The sequence below is a fragment of the Sinocyclocheilus rhinocerous genome, unplaced genomic scaffold (genome assembly GCF_001515625.1).
Source record: "Sinocyclocheilus rhinocerous isolate Xijiao unplaced genomic scaffold, SAMN03320098_v1.1 scaffold254, whole genome shotgun sequence".
Taxonomy (NCBI): Eukaryota; Metazoa; Chordata; class Actinopteri; order Cypriniformes; family Cyprinidae; genus Sinocyclocheilus; species Sinocyclocheilus rhinocerous.
In genome coordinates, this window is record NW_015628690.1 from 1,854,568 (window position 1) to 1,879,017 (window position 24,450).

Sequence of the window (24,450 nt, forward strand, 5' to 3'; positions counted from 1 at the left end):
GTGTCTGACTCTGCTGTGTACTCTGAGGCCCACAGTGAGAACACTCAAGTCAAACCACATACAAAAACACAGAGGAATAAAGATGTATGGGTCATTCAATGAAATCGGTGCCTTTTTCACTTGGAATTTTTTAAAAATAAAATAAGTAAGATTTTTACAATATCCATGAAATGAAGACACCTTAAAATGACAAGAAATTGTATTGTGCCATCTCAGGCTATGTAATTTATTATTTTATGACAGTTTTTTTTTCTCATGTTTTGGTATTTTTGTCAACCCTGTTACTGACACAAGCATTACTAGATAATATAGTTTAATTAGAACTGTGTGATAGTTTTCACATATATGAGCAGCATTTTAGTTTTATATTTTTATATTTGTCATTCAGATGACCAAGAACATCCTAATTTTGGAGGGTGACCACATGTCAATTAAGAAAAAAAATTTTTTTTTTTTTTACAAGAGATACATAAAAAAGGGCTTTGTCCAAAATAAAATATAATTAAAGTTACAATGGAAAAACCTGAAATGGTATCATTTTTATCATTTTTTTATTAAATTAATGACAGTAACAGGATTGACGTCATAGTCACAGGACTGACCAGAGTAACAGGGATGAAAGGACACACATTGTGATCTACTGCGTTTATGTTGGTGAATTTAAATAAAAGACCTTCGATTTTTGCATCTTCTTCATAGAGTGCCTATCTCTGCACTACGTCTGTGACAGAATACCAGACCCTCAGAGAATTGTAAGGTATGGATTACCTAACAGAAGTGAGCAGTGTAGAGGAGAAACTATGCTCCATTTATCAAGATGGATGTCCAGTGGAGTCTTATGTAGAGGTGTTCCTCAAGTACTGCCATATGTCTACGTGGGATGACGTTCAATTTATGGATTATTTTTGGAGTGGCCTGGATTCTAATTTTAGCTGGCTGATGCCAGGGGGTGACTCGACCTGGACCCTAGCTCAATACTTGGACTATGCCCTATTGTTGAGTGGCTCCCCATTTACAGTGGGAATTGCTGACGAGGAACCCTGCAATTCCACAGTGTCCATCATGCCATGTCACATCATGGCCAACAAACTAGAGACTTCAGCCATCATGCCTGCCACCAGATCCATCTCGGGGTGGAAGGGACTAGCATCCAGTGTGGCGGATCCACCACTGATGTCAGCACAATCAGCAAACATCCCAAGACCCGAGTCCACTCCAGCCCGTAAATTTACTCCAGAGTGTCAGCCCAGTCCTGAGACTGTTGTAGCGAATCAGCTCATGGGGAAATATGAATAATTAATCATAACTAGTTATAATTAATTATAAATATTTAGATCTGCTGTAGATATTTACTTGACCTCTCAGGGTCAACTGTCTGTCAATTCTAAGAACGTTAATTTCCTGGTTAAGGGAAATTACTTTCTTACTGTACAACTCTACACAGAGCCTGTAGCATAAATCTGCAGTTATGAGCAAACAATGACCAACGTCAAGTGTGATACAAGTAAGACTTTATTAACTACATAAACACTTAAACTAGTCTAACATACACCTACACATACACATACATACACACACACACACATGCATGCAGTTGGTATAGGAAAAGGGTTAAAGCTTAAGCAGTAAAGAGGAGAGAAATAAGGAATGAAGTTATGGAACCATTTGCATATTCAGCAGATCTACACCTGAGGGAAACATCAGATTCTTAGTTCAAACGCACCTTTGTAAAAAGGCACAAATGATACTTAATGTATCAATTAACCTCCTGGGGTCGAGGTGGCACCGGCGGCACCACTTGCAGATTCTGCATAAAACAGTATAAAATCTCAAAGACAACATACACAATGACCTGAAGGATATGTGTGTTCATTCAAAGAAAGGTTTTCCTATGAATTAATTAGTAGAAAAGTCCATTTCTACTGTGCATTGTGCCTCTTCCTATGGAACATGGTTGCCATGGTTGCCATGGTAACCAGGGTCCTGGGCCTCGTTCACAGACAACTTGGCACCCAGTATGTTTATTGGGTGAGGGGTCTGTGAATGTTTGTTAATCTAATGAATAATTGATTTGTTAAATCAAATGAAAAATGGTGTGTCTGATTGGTCCAGACGCTACACTGTTAAAACCTCAGCCCAAAGGAGGAGAAGGAGGAAAAGGAGACGGTCCTCCATGACTCCAGCCCCTGAGTCCGCTCCAGTGTCGGCTCCAGCCCCTGAGTCCTCTCCAGTGTCGGCTCCAGCCCCTAAGTCCGCTCCGGAGTCGCTCCAGCCCCAGAACTCAGCCAGGAGATCATTGGACTATCCATAATGGCACTAGCATTTGTGTGTGTCTGGACCATTCACACATCGGCTCCTGCCCCTGACCAGAGTCCAGTACAGGCTCCAGCACCTGATCAGAGTCCCAAGTTTGCTTCATCCCCAGAGCTCAGTTCCGAGCTGGCTCTCATCCCAGAGCTCAGCACAGTTCCTGTTCACGTCCCAGAGTCCTGCTCAGTGGTCATTGTGCTTGCGGAAACTGCGATCGTTGAAACCGAAATTACCTTGGCTCTGACTATAACAGCAGTGGCTATTATGTGTGTTTGGACTGCACACATGTCTGTAATTTCCACAAAGAAAATTTTGGGGTGGGGCTATACCTTGATGGCTGACATAGCCATCCTGATTCCCTGTTCTCCGGTCTTCTGCATCTTCTGCATCTCTGTGATACAGTCATGGAGATCGTTCCAGAGCCTCCCGCTCTTTCAGACACAGCCAAAGAGGCCATCTCAGAGACACCTATTCCTGCACCTCCCTGGTTCCCTGAGCTACTGGCACCAACTTGGCTCCCTGCACTGTTAGCATCTTCCCGGACCCCTGAGCTACCAGCTCCACCATGGCTCTCCATGCAAGGAGCGCCACCCTGGAGGCTTTCCAGCCTACTGGCACCTCCCTGGCCTCCTGAACCTCCAACTCCTCCCTGGCACTCCATGCAAATAGCGCCACCCTGGAGGCGTCCCAGCCTGCCAGCACCACCCTGATCATCTGTCAGTTACCTACAGTACCACGATTCCAGGGCGCCCACCCTGGTGAAATTATGGCGTGAGGGTGCGCCTTCTGGGAGGAGGGTGTACTGTCACATTCTGAGTTTGAGTGTGCTTGTTTGGTTCTGTTTTTGATATGTTTTGTTGTCTTGTTTTTTATTTTAGTACTGTGAGCAGTTTTCTAGTTTGGTAATTAGTTGCTCCCATTTGTTCATTGCCTGTTTAGTTTCTATAGCTACTAATTGATTGAGTACTCTGTTCAGGTAACTGATCTGCAGTGACTTACAGCTGAGAGCACTGAGAGACTCAACAGAGAACTGAACTGATCTGATTAAACATGTACAAATGTTTTATACTGATTCTCATTGTGTCAACAGGTACATTATTTACTGAACAATTAATGAAAATCTGTAAATAATTTAGTTTGTTTTAAAACATTATTATTTTGGAGAGTGTTTTTTTAAAATCAAAAATCCCTTTCACAGATCAAAAATCTGGTTATTTGTGCTTTTTGTTGACAGGTCTGGTGGATGGAGACAACATTGAGCCAGATAAAGGGACAGAAAAAAACTCTAAAGAAACAGAAACTGTCAAGCTGAGCTGCTCATATAGTTCAAGTAGTGAATATGTTTGGCTTTACTGGTACAGACAGTATCCCAACAGAGAACCACAGTATTTATTACTCAGAGGTGCCCGATCACGTTCTGGTGAAGACACCTCTGATGATCGGTTTCATTCGGCTACATCACGCACATCCACTGAACTCACTATTACTGATTTACGTCTGTCAGATTCAGCTCTCTATTATTGTGCTCTAAGAGTAGAAGATAAAATATTTTTTTAATAAAAAAAACATGAGACATGTCGTACAAAAACCTGAAGCTCTTTTTACTTTGAAAATATCTAGTGAAAAGCACAATCAAATCCACAATCTATCCAGCCCTGAAAGTAATAAAATATGTGGTCACACCTGTGTAAGACTGAATTGGGCCTTTGTTATAAGGCATAAATGTAAATGAGAAACTTCAGAAAAGAAGCATTAACAGTTTATCCAGATATCATGTATGTGACTGTTTATTTTAAATTAATAATTTTTAATATTTAAAAACTATAATAAAATCAAAATGAAGGTAACAGCAATCATTATTATATTGAATTCATGATTTAATGTAATTAAATGGTGTTAATGTGTTTTCTTGATTTCAGGCTGTGTGAAGCAGAATTGACTTCCAACATGAACAACTGCATAACATTATTTATATGTACAGTAACACTGATAGGCAAATAAATTGTTTCAAATTATGGTACGCTATTGTCAGTCAAGCCCAAAATAACATTCAAAATGTGACTGTAATGGAAGAAAAACACTAAATACTTAACCTAATTTAAAACAAGAACCCTTTTTGACAAAATATTTCTAGTTAATGATGTTACATCACCTCAAATGCAGGAATATATTACAATAGTTCCATTCTCTCATTCTCATCTTAAATAAGGATCACAGATCAATTTTTATTTATATTTTTGGTAATCATACAGTTGTAACATTAGTTCATGTGACTGGATCTGATGTCAAATTCAGGTATAATGTGGCTCAGAGAGGAGTGACTCAGTGTTCATATGATCTTAGTGTCTGACAGAGACTGCGGTTAAAAGGATTCAGAGGGTTCTTCTCAGAGTGAACACTTGTACAATGAATCTTCATTCAGTTATTCTGTTCTGTGCCTCAGCTGGTATGTTATTTGGTTAATTATTATTATATAAATGTAGATTTTTATTGTTAAAAATTAGTTCTATGAAAAACATCTCACAAAAATAACAAATGTCTCTCTTCTTTTTCAGTTGCTGTCTTTGGGAATGTCATTAAACCAAACAAAACAGATGTTTTTGCTGAGGAAGGTTCAAGTGTTACATTATCCTGTAGTTTTTCTGTATCTGGAGGTTCAGATTATCTCCACTGGTACCGTCAGTATGGAAGATCAAAACCTGAATTTCTTCTTCTCACTTACAGCAATGCAAAAGAAGCTGAGGTGTCTAAGATAGATCCAAGATTCTCTGTTTACATTCCAAAAAGAGAACACGTGGATCTGGAGATCTCCTCTGCTGCTGTATCAGACTCTGCTCTGTACTACTGTGCTCTGAGGCCCACAGTGACAGGAAACACATCAGCTCTCTACAAAAACAATGAGAGACAGGAGAAAAAAACAGCAAGAAATAAAGCAAATAAATATTAAATTATCTAAAATTATTCTCATGTGTAATACAGTATATATTATACATTCACATGTAGTTCCTGCTTGTTCCAAATTCTCATTACAGTTTATATAAAAATAGCTAGACTATAATAAATAATAAATATTCTTCATATTTTCATCAGTCAGAAATGAAAATGATAAATGCAAAGACATCAAGTATTTAAGCCATGCCTTTATAAAGCAGGAGTGTGTTTCTGACTGATCTGCAGTGACTTACAGCTGAGAGCACTGAGAGACTCAACAGAGAACTGAACTGATCTGATTGAACATGGACAGATGCTTTATACCGATTCTCATTGTAGAAACAGGTACATTATTTATGGAGTGGAAACAAATAAAAGTGTATTTACATGATGTGAAAACCACAACCTTTCCAGCCCCCAATGTAATAAAATATGTTGTCACACCTGTGCCAATTTGAATCAGGCCTGCTAAAAAGCGCACACATTTTTTTAATCTATTGAAAACAATTTTAGAAGATGACAATCATCTATAATGTTAAACTATTCAGTTAAGATTCTGCGGTGTGTAATGTCTGCAAACAGTTGTGCGCTTGAAAACTGAAAAGACTAACATTGCCTCCTGTACATAAACTATGTTTAAGTCAAGTAAAGTTTACTGCGGGTCTCTGTTCAAATACTGTCTGTACAGGTTTATATATTTATATATGTGGCACTGTGCTGTGAGGCACAACATTTTGTACCGTTGTATGTCTCAACATATAGTAAAATGACAGTAAACCTGACTTAAACTTGAGATGCCACTTATGCAATATACTTGCAGTTAACCAGAAGAGGGCAGTAGGTACTCAATATTACATTCAACAGTACAGCAGCTTTTATAGGTCTCCACAAGCTCCTCCTTGGATCATCATTAAAATACCAAAAACAAAACTGTCATATTCACCGATTTGTTAGTACTTCAACATAGACAGTCATGTCACACAGGTTGAGGAATATATTTCTCTTCACAATATTCATTCTTGGTATGAATTCTCATTTAATTCAACTGCATATTCATGTAAGTTGTTTATATGTTGTATTGTATTGTACATTAAATATTCTTAAATCTTTACAGAGTGCAGATCAAAGGACAAAGTTGATCAGCCAGACAAACATATGACTGAAGTTGAAGGAAGATCAGTAGAATTAAAATGTAAATATAAAACAGATTCAGCACAAGATTATTTATTCTGGTACATCCAGAGAGCGAATGACTTTCCTAAATACATCCTGAGGAGAAGCAAATATGGAGGAGAAGATAATGATGCTCAGTTCCAGGAGAGATTTCACTCTGAAGTGTCATCAGATTCAGTTCCACTGACAATCAAAGATGCGCGTGTGTCTGACTCTGCTGTGTACTTCTGTGCTCTAAGGCCCACAGTGAGAAAAGTCAAGTCAAACCACATACAAAAACACGTGAGCCGAATCTCAGTCAAGAAATTATAACTTGTGCTTCTGTTTAGAATATGAAATGTTGCCTTTGATTTTGAGTTCTCATTTTATGCACAACATTCTATTATAAAAAAGTGTAATAATCTAACAATTAAATACAAATAAATATATTATACAGTATACGACAACCTATGGATGAAAGTGAACAGCAGCAGGAAGTTCAGAGAGGAGGAAGTTCCTGTGTGTGTTTCTGACTGATCTGCAGTGACTCACAGCTCAGAGCACTGAGAGACTCAACAGAGAACTGAACTGATCTGATTGAACATGGACAGATGCTTTATACTGATTCTCATTGTGGGAACAGGTACACTATTTATTAATTAATGAAATCCTATATAAATATTTATGATGTTTTTAAAATCTCAAACCACAAAGGCTATATTACTTCAGTCATTTGTATTTTTGTAAAACATGGCTAGAAATGTGTTTGCAGTATTATTTGATCAACTTTGCTTTCACCAAATCAAAAATCAGTTCATATGTACTTATTGTTCAGAGGTTTGGTGGCTGGAGACAAAATAGAGCCAGATAAAGGGATGGAAAAAACCTCTGAAGAAAGAGAAACTGTCAAGCTGAGCTGCTCATACAGTACAAGCAGTGCATATGTTTGGCTTTACTGGTACAGACAGTATCCCAACAGAGAACCACAATTCTTATTATACAGAAATCCACGGACAGATTATGAAGACACCTCTGATGATCGGTTTCATTCAGCTACAACACGTACATCCACTGAACTCACTATTACTGATGCACGTCTGTCAGATTCAGCTCACTATTATTGTGCTCTAAGAGTAGTAGCCCAGTGATACAAAACATAAGACATGTCTTAGAAAAACCTGAAGCTCTTTTCACTTTGAACCAGTCTAGTGAAAACCACAATCTATCCAGCTCTAAATGTAATAAAATATATGGTCACACTTGTGTGAGGATGAATCAGGCCTGATAATGCATTAAGCATGGTTTGTTGTAAGGGTGCTGAGAATCTCACTCTCTTTTACAGTTTTTTTTTCAACTGCTTACACACAAAATCTTCACTTGTCATACAATTTCTGAAACCTGACACTCAAACACCAGAACCACACACCAAATCTGCAAAACCATACACTAACTCTCAGTCTTTTCAATTTCATAAAACACTTTTTGCAAAACACAACCCACAATTCTCTATGTAACACACAAATATCTAACAGGAAGTATCTTGATTTCCTTTTTCAAACACAACCAATCAAAATGCCACACTAATTCATCAGCGCCTCACACTAACTCCTCACATGTGCAAACACTCATTGCTTTACTTAACACCAACCAATCATAGCTTTAGAATAGGCCTATAAATAGGCTAACGGTCAAGTTATAGGTTTTGAACAATGGATGCAAACAATGCAGACAGAGTAAGGGGAGTTGGAGGGAGAGCCAGAGGACGAGGCAGAGTTCAAGTTAGAGGAGGAGTTCAAAGAGGAGCAAGAGGAGGAGTTGGAAGGGGAGCAAGGGGAGGAAGAGGAGGAAGAGGACGAGTCGGACAGGGAAGAGGAGGAGGACAAAGACCAGGAACAAGAAGAGTGGTCTCTGATGAGATTAGGGCTATCATTGATCATGAGATCAACCATGGTCTAACAATGAGAGAGGCTAGACAGAGAGTCCAGCCTAATTTGAGTCGATTTACAGTAGCTGGTATAATTCAAACCTTTAGAAATTATAACAGGTATGTAACAATTTACTCTAATGTACATGTTCTAATGTACACATAATAGCTATTTCAGCATAACATACGGTATACTATAATACATATATTTTAGCACCCATGCATCCATTTACTTTAGTGCAATTGGTCACAGTCTGGTGGGTTATCATACTGTACAACAGTACAGCTCAATGTAAGAAGACATTCTGACTATATTGTATAAAATAGTATGTATTATGTTAGAGTTTATGGCACACACTCACACTATTCTTGAATCTTCTACAGAGTAGCAAGGCGAAGGTTTCATGGTGGGCGAGGTCACAAGTTCACTGAAGAGCAAGAGACGGCTATCGTGAATTTGGTTTTGGCCAATAATGCTATAAGAATTTGTGAAATATGTTATATCCTTAATGATGCCACAATTTTTGCTAACATAAATGTTGTGAGCCCTTCAACAATACATCGTGTCCTCCAGAGAAATCAACTGAGAATGAAACGGCTGTATAAGGTCCCATTTGAAAGGAACGGTGACAGAGTCAAGAACGTTCGACATGACTTTGTGCAGGTATGCATACCTAATGTACATGTTCTAATGTACACATAATAGCTATTTCAGCATAACATACGGTATACTATAATACATATATTTTAGCACCCATGCATCCATTTACTTTAGTGCAATTGGTCACAGTCTGGTGGGTTATCATACTGTACAACAGTACAGCTCAATGTAAGACATTCTGACTATATTGTATAAAATAGTATGTATTATGTTAGTTTATGGCACACACTCACACTATTCTTGAATCTTCTACAGAGTAGCAAGGCGAAGGTTTCATGGTGGGCGAGCATGTTATTTTGTCTTTTACAGAGAATTTTGGAGCTGGATGCCCATGCTATCATCCATGAATAAATTTATGTGGATGAGGTGGGCTTTAATCTCAGCAAAACCAGAAGAAGGGGGAGAAATGTCATTGGACAAAGGGCCATTGTCAATGTCCCTGGACAACGTGGCGGAAACAATGTGTGCTGCAATTACACAGAATGGTGTCCTGCACCATCATGCCAGACTTGGCCCCTATAACACTGATCACATCATACGTTTTCTGGATGCTGTTCATGATATGCTTGTTCAAGGTCTGCAGAATGAAGACCAGGCAAGATTTGTCATCATCTGGGATAATGTCAGCTTTCATCGCGCCCATCAGGTCCAAAACTGGTTTGTTACTCATCCCCATTTTTCTGTTGTCTACCTGCCTCCATATTCACCATTTCTAAACCCTATAGAGGAATTTTTCCCCACATGGCGCTGGAAAGTGTATGATCGTCATCCCTATGTCAACATGACACTTCTCCAGGCAATGGAGGAGGCATGTGGAGACATTGATGCCGCCTCCATCCAAGGTTGGATACGCCATACAAGGAGGTTCTTTCCACGGTGTCTGGCAAGAGAGAACATAGCATGTGACGTGGATGAAGTATTGTGGCCGGACCCAGCCCGGAGGAGGGATTGAGCCTAGATGCACACGCATGCGCACACACACACACACACACACACACACTTCCTTTGGAATAATCATCTTTTTTCAAAATTATGTTTGGATTCTGTCCAACTACACATTGTTGATTTTCTTTTCTTTTCTCTAGTACTGTATTCACAACCACAAATGCTTACAGTAGAAAAATAAATAGTTTGGTTTCAATCTTGCTTTCGTGTTTACTGTGAATTTTTCAAAATCTCTCTGACAATTACTTTCGATCTTGTACAGAAATGTCCATAGGAGTTAATGAAAGAAGAGCTTTAGGTTTTGAATTACTGAGTGTATATGGCATATCCAAAAATATATTATTATGGCCAAAGTGTTTGCAACGTAAGACAAATGTTAGCTTTTGAGATGTGTTTGTGATGTTTTTGAATGCAGTGCTTCATTTTGCAAGAGATGTGGGGCATTTTGCATTTTGTGTATGTGCAATTCTTGGATTTGTGTGTAAAGTTTTGAAAAAACGAGGCAAAGTTTTGAAAATGTAAGCAGTTGAAAAAAAAACCTGTAATAGGTAAATAATCTAATAAAAAAACTATGGGTGCAAAACAGCACCTGGCACCTAACAACAGAATTAAACTTACAGAACTGAATTTATACAGGTATATGTGGCTCAGAGAGGAGGGACTCAGTGTTCGCAGATCTGACATGATCTAATCGTGTCTGACAAAGACTGTAGTAGAAATGATTCAGTCTGACTCTTCTCAGAGTCAACACTTGTACAATGGATCATTCAGTTAATCTGCTCTGTGCCTCAGCAGGTGTGAATTTATTTGGCTAATAATTCTTTTTTGATAATGAGTTTTATTACTAAAATTTTATCAAAAAATTAAAGGGTTCATATGATGTTGCTAAAAAGAACATTATTTTGTGTATTTGGTGTAATGAAATGTGTTAATGCGGTATAAGGTTAAAAAAACATTATTTTCCACATACTGTACATTATTAATGTACTCTTACCAATTATTCTTTTTCAGCTGCTGTTTTCGGAAATGTCATCAAACCAAACAAAACTGATTTTTGCTGAGGAGGTAGTTTTTCTGCTTCTGCAGCTACAGATTATCTCCACTGGTACCATCAGTATGAGTATCAAAACCTGAATTTCTTGTACTCACCTTCGGTAGTGCAAAGGAAGCTGAGGTGTCTGATGTAGATCCAAGATTCTCTGTTAAAGTTGAAAAAAGGGAGAAAAACCATGTGGATCTGAAGATCTCCTCTGCTGCTGTATCAGACTCTGCTCTGTACTATACCACAGTGACAGGAAACACATCAGCTCTCTACAAAAACCTGTTACAATGAGAGCAAAGAAAGAAACACACAGACAGCGATGAAGACAGAGAGGAAGAAGCTGTAAGTGTTTTATACTGTGTATACTATATACAGTATTATGTCAGAAAAATAATAGAACCAATGAAAATAAATCACAGGTAGCTACCAAAATCTAAAGGTAGACAAATCATTTAACTAGTATATGAAAAAACAAAATACAAACAAAATTTAACATTTTAAAGTGAATGAATCTTCGGCAATATAAAGATGAAGTATGTTAAAATCCTACAGGTCTGTCTTACAATCATATTTGACAAATCAATTTAGAACATGGTATAATAAAAAATAAAATAAACAGTCAATGTAACAAATGTTAAAATATCTCGCATGATTTTCATGTGTAATATATAGTGCATCTTTTGCTTGTTCCAAATTATAGTTATATATAAACATAGCTAGACTATAATTAGAAAGTCATTATTCTTCTAATTTCCATCGGTTAATATTTCCATGTTCATGAGAAATGAGAGGAAACTACAGTGAAAAACGCAAGAACATCAAGAATTTAAGCCATGCCTTTATAAAGCAGGAAGTTCCGGTGTGTGTTTCTGACTGATCTGCAGTGACTTACAGCTCAGAGCACTGAGAGACTCAACAGAGAACTGAACTGATCTGATTGAACATGGACAGATGCTTTATACTGATTCTCATTGTGGGAACAGGTACATTATTTACTGAGCAACTGATGAAACTGAACATTTTAAAAACATAAAACCCCAAATGCTAAATTATTTAATTGACTGATTTTTTTTTCCCCATAAAAAAGTAAATTGTATTTGCTAAATTATTTTTTAAATTTTTTTATTATGTGCTTATTATTATTTTGGTCGTATGTGCTTATTGTTGACAGGTTTGGTGGCTGGAGACAACATTGCGCCAGATAAAGGGACAGAAAAAACTAGTAAAGAAACAGAAACTGCCAAGCTGAGCTGCTCATATAGTTCAAGTAGTGAATATGTTTGGCTTTACTGGTACAGACAGTATCCCAACAGAGAACCACAATTCTTATTATACAAAAATGCACGGTCAGCGAGTGGTGAACGCACATCTGATCGTCAGTTTCAGTCGACTACATCACGCACAGCCACTGAACTCACTATTACTGATGTACGTCTGTCAGATTCAGCTCTCTATTATTGTGCTCTAAGAGTAGCAGCCCAGTGATACAAAACATGAGACATGTTGTACAAAAACCTGAAGCTCTTTTCACTTTGAACCAGTCTAGTGAAAACCACAATCAAAACCACAATCTATCCAGCCCCAAATGTAATAAAATATGTGGTCACACCTGTGTAAGACAGAATTAGATATTTGTTGCAAGTCATAAATTGTAAATTAGAAACTTAAGAAAAGTAGCATTAACATGTCCAGATGTCATGTTCCACATGTAAACCACTTTTATATGGTCATGTAATCTCCATTCTCTGGCAGAAACAGAATCACTTTTTATTATTCTTTTAAATGTAAAACCACTTTAAATTCTTTAAAAATTAATAAACTAACTTTCATTATATGGATTTTCATTACATTCCTGATATTCTGATTCAAATTCCAATTCAGCTTCCAGTGAGTTGTGACCAATTTAATTAAAATTCATGAATGGGAGCCAGTTTTTAAATTCTGAATTGTGCCCAAAGCTGCTTGATTTAATTTTATTTAACACAGAAAGTTAACTATATACCTAATATCATGTTGGGAATGTAAAATTAAATAACCAAAGTGCAAATGTACATTTCTTGAACTTTTCAAACATAGTATTTATTTTATTAAATGCAGTGAAAACTGAAAGGCAATTAAAAAAAAACATTTCCAGGGTGAACAGATTTACTAAACAAAACATATTTCAAAATCACACATAAAACACATTAATAGCACAGAGAAAGCAAGAGAAGACATTAATAAGCCCTTTCGTTTGGTACACAGGTGTGAAATGTAGCTATGACATGGCTCAGAGAGGAGGGACTCAGTGTTCACAGATCTGACATGATCTAATGTGTCCGACAGAGACTTAGAAGAAACAATTCAGTCTGACTCTTCTCAGAGTGAACACTTGTACAATGGATCTTCATTCAATTATTCTGCTCTGTGCCTCAATATGTACATAAATTTTTATTTATCTATTTTGATTAAAGTTTTTTTTTTTTTAAAGAAAAATCACTAAAGCACTAAATGTACATTTTCTCTTTCAGCTGCTGTCTTTGGAAATGTCATCACACCAAATGAAACAGTTATGTGCTGAGGAGAATTCAGATGTTACGTTATCTTGTAATTATGCCTCTGCAAATTATCTCTACTGGTATCGTCAGTATGAAAGATCAAAACCTGAATTTCTTGTACTCACGTATATGGGACAAAACAGACACGCAAGTCTAATGTAGATTTAAGAATCTATCAAAATCTCCAACAGTGAACAAAACCATGTGATTCTGGAGATCTCCTCTGCTGCTGTATCAGACTCTGCTCTGTACTACTGTGCTCTGCAGTCCACAGTCACAGGAGACTCAATGACACTGTACAAAAACCTTTTGTCAACTTGAGACAACATGGAAAGAGACACAATCAAAGACTGACAGAGAAACTGTAAGCTCTAGCTGTGAAATCTTAATATGTAAAGAGGAAAAAGGGAATCAAAAGTAAAAAAAAAAAAAGAAAGTAATATAAAAATGTAAATATATAAAAATGTAAATTTTTGGGTAATAGTAAATTACAGATAAAATGTTAAACATATAAATCAATATAACTAATGAAAACTGAAAGCAGCATCATAATATTGTTAATTCCATTAGATTCATACAAAAGTAGAGTATGGTTTACGTTTAAATCACAATGCGCCACAAGGCGGCAGTGTTCTCAAATTTTCATTAGGAACTGAAGTGATGGATAACATTTTTAATACTTCTACAACGTTTTTATATGTTCAACATTTTAGCATTTTTATAGAGAGGAACAATTGATTTATTTAAAAAAAAGCTTCCAGAATAATATCATTCCTCTAAATTTCCCTGAGCAAAAAAAATCACATGATAAAATTGACATTAAAGTCATTATTGGGTCACCCTATTAAATAAAACGTATCAGTATAAATCTTGTTGCTATTGTCTGAAACATTTATCACACAATATATCATAATTTTATGTTATTTTCCAAAACAATTAACAATGTTACAAAGCCTTCACTGGTTTCACACTCACAGAGATCAGGAAGTTTCTGAATGTCTTGATAACTGAACAGCAGAAAGCATCAGTAACACACAGTCAAAGCACAGAGAGCAGTAACACACAGCTGATCTGATCATATTCACCATGAACAAATACATGCTGCTGTTTTTCATTATGGCATCAGGTGTGCCATTTACTTCAGATCTTTTAGTAACAGCTTTAAAGACCCTATAAAACACTGGATGGCATTTTACTGGTTTCCTTTTTCAGAGTAACTTTATTGTTAGAATGTTTAACATGAGAAACAATGAGTTAATATTGTGCTTAATGTTTGCAGATGTGATGGCTGTGGACAAAATTGAGCCTAACAGAAGGACCAATATCATCAAAACAGAAGGAGAGCCTGTAACGCTGAGCTGCTCTTATGAGTCAGACAGTGAATATGTACGTCTGTACTGGTACAGACAATATCACAATGAAGAACCTCAATATTTATTACATCAAGGTGCTCGATCAAGCCTCACAAGGCACAGCTCCGAACCTCGATTTATCTCAAGTACTTCTCGTATTTTCACTGAACTCTTTATTAGTAGTGTGACTGTGTCAGATTCAGCTCTCTATTACTGCGCTTTAAGAGTTAAAGCCCATTGATACAAAACATGAAACATGTCGTACAAAAACTACAAGCCATTTTCACTTTGAAGCTCTTATTATGAAAACCAAATCAAAACCTCAATGTTAGATAATAACTGCAAACACCTGTGTGAGGTTGAGGGAAGAAATGTTTTACAAAAGGAATAAAATGGCAAACAAAAAGGAAGAATGATTGTAACTGTAATGAATGTACTTTCACTTGCTTTATGACCAACACATTTAACATCATGTGACTTTATATTTCAGCTGTGTAACACTTGCAAGAAACCAAAAGAGGGCAATATCTCTCAGTATCACACAAACAGAGTGGTTTCCTTTAACTTTTCACAAGCTCCTCCTCAGAGTCCTATCATATTATGAAAGCAAACCTGTCTTATTTATTTTAACTTCATTGTTTGAAAAAGATCATGAGGTGGATCAGGAATATATTTATATTTGCACTATTCATTCTTTGTATGTATTTCTACACATTTTAAGCAGTTAGATCACTCTTTAAAAATGTATAGACTGTTTTTTGATATGGATTTTATGATATACATCAAAAATCATAACTACATCAAGTATTCTTAAATCTTTACAGAGTGCAGATCAGAAGACAAAGTTGATCAGCCAGAGGAATATGTGACTGCAGTTGAAGGAAAATCAGTGACATTAGATTGTACATATACAACAAACTCAACACAACCATACCTCTTCTGGTACATTCAGAGAGCAAATGACCTTCCTAGATACATACTGAGGAGAGACAAATATGGAGGAGCAGATAATGATGCTCAGTTTCAGGAGAGATTTCACTCTAAACTTTCATCAGATTCAGTTCCATTGACAATCCAGAATCTGTGTGTGTCTGACTCTGCTGTGTACTACTGTGCTCTGAGGCCCACAGTGAGAACACTCAAGTCAAACCACATACAAAAACACAGAGACATAAACATTTACATTAGTTCATGTGACTTGATCTGATGTCAAATTCAGGTATAATGTGGCTCAGAGAGGAGGGACTCAGTGTTCATATGATCTTAGTGTCTGACAGAGACTGCAGTTGAAAGGATTCAGTCTGACTCTTCTCAGAGTGAACACTAGTACAATGGATCTTCATTCAGTTATTCTGTTCTGTGCCTCAGCTGGTATGTTATTTGGTTATTAAATATATTTTTTGTTGTTGAAAATGAGTTATATTAAAAACATCTCACAAAAATTTACAACTTCCTTTTCAGTTGCTGTCTTTGGGAATGTCATTAAACCAAACAAAACAGATGTTTTTGCTGAGGAGGATTCAAGTGTTACATTATCCTGTAGTTTTTCTGCTTCTGGAGCTAATGATTATCTCCACTGGTACTGTCAGTATGGAAGATCAAAACCTGAATTTCTTGTTCTCACCTACAGCAATGCCAAAGAAGCTGAGGTGTCTAAGATAGATCCAAGATTATCTGTTTACATTCCAAAAAGAGAACACGTGGATCTGGAGATCTCCTCTGCTGCTGTATCAGACTCTGCTCTGCTCAAAAAACCAAGAAAAATAAACTGTCAAGTTGAGCTGCTCATATCGTACAAATAATGAATATGTTTGGCTTTACTGGTACAGACAGTATCCCAACAGAAAGCACAGTATTTATTACTCAGAGGTGCCCGATCAAATTCTGGTGAACACACATCTGATCATCGGTTTCAGTCGACAACATCACGTACATCCACTGAACTCACTATTACTGATGAAAGTCTGTCAGATTCAGCTCACTATTATTGTGCTCTAAGAGTAGAAGCCCAGTGATACAAAAGATGAAACATGTCGTACAAAAACCTGAAGCTCTTTTCACTTTGAAAATATCTAGTGAAAACCACAATTTATCCAGCCCTGAATGTAATAAAATATGTGGTTACAGCTGTGCAAGACAGAATTAAGCCTTTGTTATAAGTCTTAAATGTAAATGACAAACTTAAGAAAAGAAGCATTAACAGCATGTCCAGATATAATGTATGTAATTGTTTATTTAACAATGTAATTTTTTTTTAGATATTTAAAAACTGTAATAATAACATAATGAAGGTAACAGTCAATAATACAATAAAATGAATGATAACAGTGATCATGCAATCATTATTATATTGATTGCGTGATTTAATGTAATGATTTAAATATAATTTAGTAATAGTGATTTCTTGATTTAAGGCTGTGTGAAGTAGAATTGTCTTCCAACATGAAAACTTATTATTTGTGCTTAACAATGATAGGCAGATAAATTGTTTCAAATGATGGTACGCTGTTGTAAGTAAAGCCCAAAATAACATTCAAAACGTGACTATAATGGAAGAAAAACTAATACAAATTACTCTACCTAACTTGACAAAATCTTTTCATTTAATGATGTTACACCCTCTCAAATGCAGAAACATATCATTACAATAGTCCCATTAATATAAGGTCAAATTCTTAAATAAGGATGGCAGATTAAATTTGGTTTATTTGTTCTGTAATCATAAAGTTGTAACATTAGTTCATGTGACTGGATCTGATGTCAAATTCAGGTATAATGTGGCTGAGAGGAGGGACTCAGTGTTCACATGATCTTAGTGTCTGACAGAGACTGCAGTTGAAAGGATTCAGTCTGACTCTTCTCAGAGTGAACACAATCAATGGATCTTCGTTCAGTTATTCTGTTCTGTGCCTCAGCAGGTGTGTATTTATTTGGTTAATTATTATTATATAAATGTATATTTTTATTGTTAAAATTAAGTACTATTAAAAACATCTCACAAAAATGTTCCTCTTCTTTTTCAGTTGCTGTCTTTGGGAATGTCATTAAACCAAACAAAACAGATGTTTTTGCTGAGGAAGGTTCAAGTGTTACATTATCCTGTAGTTTTTCTGCATCTGGAGGTTCAGATTATCTCCACTGGTACCGTCAGTATGGAAGATCAAAACCAGTATTTCTTGTACTTATCTACAGCAATGCAAAAGAAGCTCAGCAGTCTGATGTAGATCCAAGATTCTCTGTTAAAGTTGAAAAAAGGGAGAAAAACCATGTGGATCTGAAGATCTCCTCTGCTGCTGTATCAGACTCTGCTCTGTACTACTGTGCTCTGCAGTCCACAGTGACAGGAAACACATCAGCTCTCTACAAAAACCTGTTACAAGGAGAGACAAGAGAGAAACACAATATAAATCTAATGCAAAAATTATCAAAACATGAAACAAAGATTCTAAAGTCTAAGATTCTAAAGTTAGTCAAAAGGCCAGTTTGTTTTACAGTATGCAAATTTAAGTGGGATTATGAAACGTGAATTATAGCAAATCCACACAATACAGTCCTTTAACTGACCAGCCACTTTAGAATATTCTACCATTCAGAAAATAAAATACTTTATTTGCATGAAGAAAAACCATGTGGATCTGAAGATCTCCTCTGCTGCTGTATCAGACTCTGCTCTGTACTACTGTGCTCTGCAGTCCACAGTGACAGGAAACACATCAGCTCTCTACAAAAACCTGTTACAAGGAGAGACAAGAGAGAAACACAATATAAATCTAATGCAAAAATTATCAAAACATGAAACAAAGATTCTAAAGTCTAAGATTCTAAAGTTAGTCAAAAGGCCAGTTTGTTTTACAGTATGCAAATTTAAGTGGGATTATGAAACGTGAATTATAGCAAATCCACACAATACAGTCCTTTAACTGACCAGCCACTTTAGAATATTCTACCATTCAGAAAATAAAATACTTTATTTGCATGAATGTGTATGTGATTGCAGAATTTCAGTTATGCCATACTTGCAGTGAACCAGAAGAGGGCAGTATAGGTGTTCAATATTTTATTTGACAATACAGCAGCTTTTATAGGTCTCCACAAGCTCCTCCTTGGATCGTCATTATAATACCAGAAGCAAGACTCTTATATTTACAGATTTTACTTCAACATAGACAGTCATGTCACACAGGTTGAGGATTATATTTCTCTTCACAATATTCATTCTTGGTATGAATTCTCATTTAATACAGCTGTATATTCATGTAAGTTGATTATATGTTGCATTGTATTGTACATCAAATATTCTTAAACATTTACAGAGTGCAGATCAGAGGACACAGTTGATCAGCCAGACAAACATGTGACTGAAGCTGAAGGAAGATCAGTAACATTACATTTTAAATATAAAACAGATTCAGCACAGGAAGATTTATTCTGGTACATCCAGAGAGCAAAAGACTTTCCTAAATACATCCTGAGGAGAAGCAAATATGGAGGAGAAAATGGCACTGAGTATCAGGAGAGATTTCACTCTAAACTTTCATCAAATTCAGTTCCACTGACAATCCAGAATCTGTGTGTGTCTGAATCTGCTGTATACTACTGTGCTCTGAGGCCCACAGTGAGAACACTCAAGTCAAACCACATACAAAAACACATAGGCATAAACATGCTCATGACTGTTTCTTTACAGTACACATTTCTGAAATGTACAAGCTATAATAAAATAATACTAAATGTAATGGTCAAATGAACTACAATAATAATCATGAAATCAATTTAATATTATCCGTCAATTCTCCAAACTGTTTATCCTCTGTAGGATCACAGCAATGTAATATTATATTGATATTAATTTTATTTAATTGCATGAATTCAACTTAATTTTAATTAAAAGTTTTTTTTAAGGGCTGTGCACAGTATAATTGTCTTGCAAACATGTGAACAACTGGATTATGATTCATGATGTAAACAAGTATTCAAAAATTCATCTGATTTTGTTTTAAAGAATTACCACATTAGAATTGATCTATAATTTAACACTGATGGAGAGATAAATGTGTTTCACATGATGCTACGCTGTTGAGTCAGGCCCAAAATGACATTCAAAATGTTTCTGAATCTGATGGAGAAATACTCTAAAACAGTAAACCACTTCCCTCATTACTGTCAAATTTCATTTTAATTAAAGCTGCCACACTCTGGCAAATAGTAATAATTTTTTACAATAAATATTACAATAACTTTTTTCAATCATATTCCTAAATAAGGTTCACAGATTAATAATACAGTTGTAACAATTGTTCATGTGATTAGATCTTTCTTATCTCCTGCACTTCTCAATTGAGTTATAAATAATATGAGGGAGGAGGGACTCAGTGTTCATATCATGTCTGACAGAGACTGTGGCTGAATCGATTCAGTCTGACTATTCTCAGAGTGAACACTTGTACAATGGATCTTCATTCAGTTATTCTGCTCTGTGTCTCAGCTGGTATGTGTATTTATTTTATTTTATTTATTTATTGTTAACAATTTTACTCAAACGTTTCACTAAAAAGTTACCAAGGAACATTTTTTCATTTTTAGCTGTTGCCCTTGGAGATGTCATCAAACCAGACCAAACATATGTTGTTCATGAGGAGGATTCAAGTGTTACATTATCCTGCAGTTTTTCTGCTTCAGGACGTACAGATTATCTCCACTGGTACCATCAGTATGGAAGATCAAAACCTGAATTTCTTGTACTCACCTATGACACTGCAAAAGTTGCTCAGCGGTCTGATGTAGATCCAAGATTCTCTGTTAACATTCCAAAAAGAGAACATGTGGATCTGAAGATCTCCTCTGCTGCTGTATCAGACTCTGCTCTGTACTACTGTGCTCTGGTGCCCACAGTGACAGGAAACACATCAGCTCTCTACAAAAACCTGTTACAGTAAGAGACAAGAGAGAAACACAGAGACAGAGATGAATGAAATTTGTGTTTAATGTGAAAGATATTCATTACATTAAATCACTATGAAGCTACTCTTGATCTCAAATGATTCTCATGTGCAATAAATAGTGCAGGTTCATGTATGCCACAGGAGGGCAGTGCTCACATATTTTCACACGGAGTTACTGCTATATGTTTCAAATCCTATATAATAAGAGAAAACATCATACTACAACATTATGTTATACATTTATAATGTGAAAATTATACTGAAAATTGAAACGTATACATTAAAAAATAATATAACAAAAAAATGTAACTCTACAAAGAAAAATGACATTATTCAGATTTTCATTACTTAATATATCCATGCTCATAATAAAGTGAAAAACATAGGCATCAAATATTTTAAAGCGACTATAGCCTTAAATTAATTAATTGAAATTATAAATACATTAAAATACCTTAATTAAAACTTGGTGCTAAAGGTCAGTGTAAGGTGTACAGTATACAGTATTTCTGATAATTGACTTTATACTGGCACTTATTGCGTTGATTTTTTAAATTTATATTAATGCTTTTTGTAGAAATACTACATGGCCTATGCACCATCATCACCACTGTAATGTTTTGTGCAGAGTGAGGAAGCTAAACTGCATCGAAATGATTTAAATATCATGCTTCTCGTGGTGCTTTTGAGGTAAAAGCTCATGCAACTCTTTTTATATACAACATTCTCGTATTGTCTAATAAAATAATATAGTTATCTAACACAGGAAGCAGGAAGTTCCTGTGCGTGTTTCTGACTGATCTGCAGTGACTTACAGCTCAGAGCAGCTCTGAGAGACTCAACAGAGAACTGAACTGATCTGATTGAACATGGACAGATGCTTTATACTGATTCTCATTGTGGGAACAGGTACATTATTTATTAATTAATGAAACTCTGTTCATAAATATTTATGATGATTTAAAATCTCAAACCACAAAGGTTATTTATATTACTTTAGTCATTTGTATTTTTGTAAAACATGGCTAGAAATGTGTTTGCAGTTCATATGTACTTATTGTTGACAGGTTTGGTGGCTGGAGACAACATTGAGCCAGATAAAGGGATGGAAAAAACCTCTAAAGAAAGAGAAACTGTCAAGTTGAGCTGCTCGTATAGTACAAATAGTGAAAATGTTCGGCTGAGCAGCTCTGAGAGACTCAACAGAGAACTGAACTGATCTGATTGAACATGGACAGATGCTTTATACTGATTCTCATTGTGGGAACAGGTACATTATTTATTAATTAATGAATCTCTGTTCATAAATATTTATGATGATTTAAAATCTCAAACCACAAAGGCTATTTATATTACTTTAGTCATTTGTATTTTTGTAAAACATGGCTAGAAATGTGTTTGCAGTTCATATGTACTTATTGTTGACAGGTTTGGTGGCTGGAGACAACATTGAGCCAGATAAAGGGATGGAAAAAACCTCTAAAGAAAGAGAAACTGTCAAGTTGAGCTGCTCGTATAGTACAAATAGTGAAAATGTTCGGCTTTACTGGTACAGACAGTATCCCAACAGAGAACCACAGTATTTATTATACAGATATCCACCGACAGATTATGAAGACACCTCTGATGATCGGTTTCATTCAGCTACAACACGTACATCCACTGAACTCACTATTACTGATTTACGTCTGTCAGATTCAGCTCTCTATTATTGTGCTCTAAGAGTAGGAGCCCAGTGATACAAAACATGAGACGTGTTATACAAAAACCTAAAGCTCTTTTCACTTTGAAAATATCTAGTGAAAACCACAATCAAAACCCCAATCTATCCAGCTCTTAATGTAATAAAATATGTGGTAACACCTGCGTGAGTCTGAATCAGGTCTGTTAAAAATTCCAAGAGGCATTAAGTGAAATGTATTAAAATAACAAGTTCTTTGTGGCTCCTTTTATAGCCTATACAAATACATTCTCAAAACTATTTCTTAATGCTTGTGATAATGCATTAAAAACAGGGAGATCAGTTAAGTATGATTTGTTGAATGGTGCTGACATTCTCACTCTTATTCAATATTAGCACTTAGTTCAAATTAAGTGTCTTTCAGTATCACTCCTGTTGAGTTCACGGCTCTTCTGACTCTCCAACAGCATCCAGCATCCATTTGATATTATCGCTCAGTCTTCTGGGTTTATTTTCATGGCTTTGCCAGTGACTTTTGAGTTTCTTTTTACATCTCAAATCAAGTCCTTAAAAAAGAAAGATACACGGAGACAAAGACTAAGAGAGCAACTATAAACTGTAGTTGTGATTAATATTTATAATAGATTTAATAGGTAAATAATCTGATAAAAAAGCTACTGAATCCAAGTCTACATGTGCAAAACTATAAATAAGTAAACATTTAAATAAATATGAAATTCAAAAGTGTATTAAGAAAGCCAGTATTGTTAATTACATCAAATCCATACAAAAGTAGCCTATAGTTTAAGTTCTAAAGCATTATCATGTGTAACACATGGTAGGTATAATGTGCCACAAGACGGCAGTGCTCTCAGACATTCATTAGGAACTGCAGCAGAGAACAACAGAATTGAACTTACAGAACTGAACTTATACAGGTATTATGTGGCTCAGAGAGGAGGGACTCAGTGTTCACAGATCTGACATGATCTAATGTGTTTGACAGAGACTGTGGTTGAAAGGATTCAATCTGACTCTTCTCAGAGTGAACACAATCAATGGATCTTCATTCAGTTATTCTGTTCTGTGCCTCAGCAGGTGTGTATTTATTTGGTTAATTATGATTTTTTAACGAGTTTTCTTTAAATCTCTAAAAAGTTACAAATGTACTTTTAAAAATGTTTACTTTTTCAGCTGCTGTCTTTGGAAATGTCATCAAACCGAACAAAACCGATGTTGTTTATGAGGAGGGTTCGAATGTTATATTGTCCTGTAGTCATTCACCTGCAGCTTCAGATGATCTCCACTGGTACCGTCAGTATGAAAGATCAAAACCTGAATTTATTGTACTCACCTACGGTAGTGCAAAAGAAGTTAAGGTGTCTGATATAGATCCAAGATTCTCTGTTGAAGTTGAAAAAAGGGAACAAATTCATGTGGATCTGGAGATCTCCTCTGCTGCTGTATCAGACTCTGCTCTGTACTACTGTGCTCTGAGGCCCACAGTGACAGGAAACATATCAGCTCTGTACAAAAACCTGTTACAATGAGAGACAGGAGAAAAAAGACAGCAAGAAATAAAGCAAATAAAAATTAAATGATCTCAAATAATTCTCATGTGTAATACAGTATATAGTACATACATACTGTACATTCACGTGGAATTCCTGCTTGTTCCAAATTCTCATTACATTTTATATAAAAATAGCTAGACTATAAACAATAAACATTTTTCAAATTTTCATCAGTCAAAATTGAAAATGATAAATGCAAGTATTTAAGCCATGCCTTTATAAAGCAGGAAGTTCCCTTTCATGGGAACTTCGAACTGCATCCTCTAGGGGTCGCTATGGGGAACGCCTCGTCGTGACCCGTGTCTGAAGCATACATTGAAAAAACACCAACTCGTTGGCCGGCGACAGCCATGACGTCACTACCGGTGCGACTATAGTATAAATAGGCGCCGGGAGCCC

General features: G+C 36.0%; 6 gene segments (V, D, J or C); all 6 read left to right on the forward strand.

Annotated features, from left to right (window-relative positions):
• Positions 1 to 3,360: 3,360 nt before the first annotated feature.
• LOC107738259 (Ig kappa chain V region 3381-like) lies at positions 3,361 to 3,846 on the forward strand (the record flags this gene model as incomplete). The annotated part of the segment is given in 2 exon segments: positions 3,361 to 3,400; positions 3,545 to 3,846. Coding segments are annotated over 2 exon segments (342 nt in total), but the record flags the coding sequence as incomplete, so codon positions are not given.
• Positions 3,847 to 4,559: 713 nt separating this feature from the next.
• On the forward strand, positions 4,560 to 5,164 carry LOC107738260 (Ig kappa chain V-IV region S107B-like; the record flags this gene model as incomplete). The annotated part of the segment is given in 2 exon segments: positions 4,560 to 4,756; positions 4,866 to 5,164. Coding segments are annotated over 2 exon segments (339 nt in total), but the record flags the coding sequence as incomplete, so codon positions are not given.
• Positions 5,165 to 15,505: 10,341 nt separating this feature from the next.
• Positions 15,506 to 16,079, forward strand: LOC107738219 (T-cell receptor alpha chain V region CTL-F3-like). The segment is given in 3 exon segments: positions 15,506 to 15,551; positions 15,679 to 15,983; positions 16,074 to 16,079. Coding segments are annotated over 3 exon segments (357 nt in total).
• A 1,653-nt stretch (positions 16,080 to 17,732) lies between these two features.
• Positions 17,733 to 18,182, forward strand: LOC107738261 (Ig kappa chain V-IV region S107B-like; the record flags this gene model as incomplete). The annotated part of the segment is given in 2 exon segments: positions 17,733 to 17,772; positions 17,878 to 18,182. Coding segments are annotated over 2 exon segments (345 nt in total), but the record flags the coding sequence as incomplete, so codon positions are not given.
• A 2,120-nt stretch (positions 18,183 to 20,302) lies between these two features.
• LOC107738220 (Ig kappa chain V-IV region S107B-like) lies at positions 20,303 to 20,790 on the forward strand. The segment is given in 2 exon segments: positions 20,303 to 20,342; positions 20,438 to 20,790. Coding segments are annotated over 2 exon segments (393 nt in total).
• A 2,745-nt stretch (positions 20,791 to 23,535) lies between these two features.
• On the forward strand, positions 23,536 to 24,027 carry LOC107738221 (T-cell receptor alpha chain V region RL-5-like). The segment is given in 2 exon segments: positions 23,536 to 23,575; positions 23,672 to 24,027. Coding segments are annotated over 2 exon segments (396 nt in total).
• Positions 24,028 to 24,450: the final 423 nt, after the last annotated feature.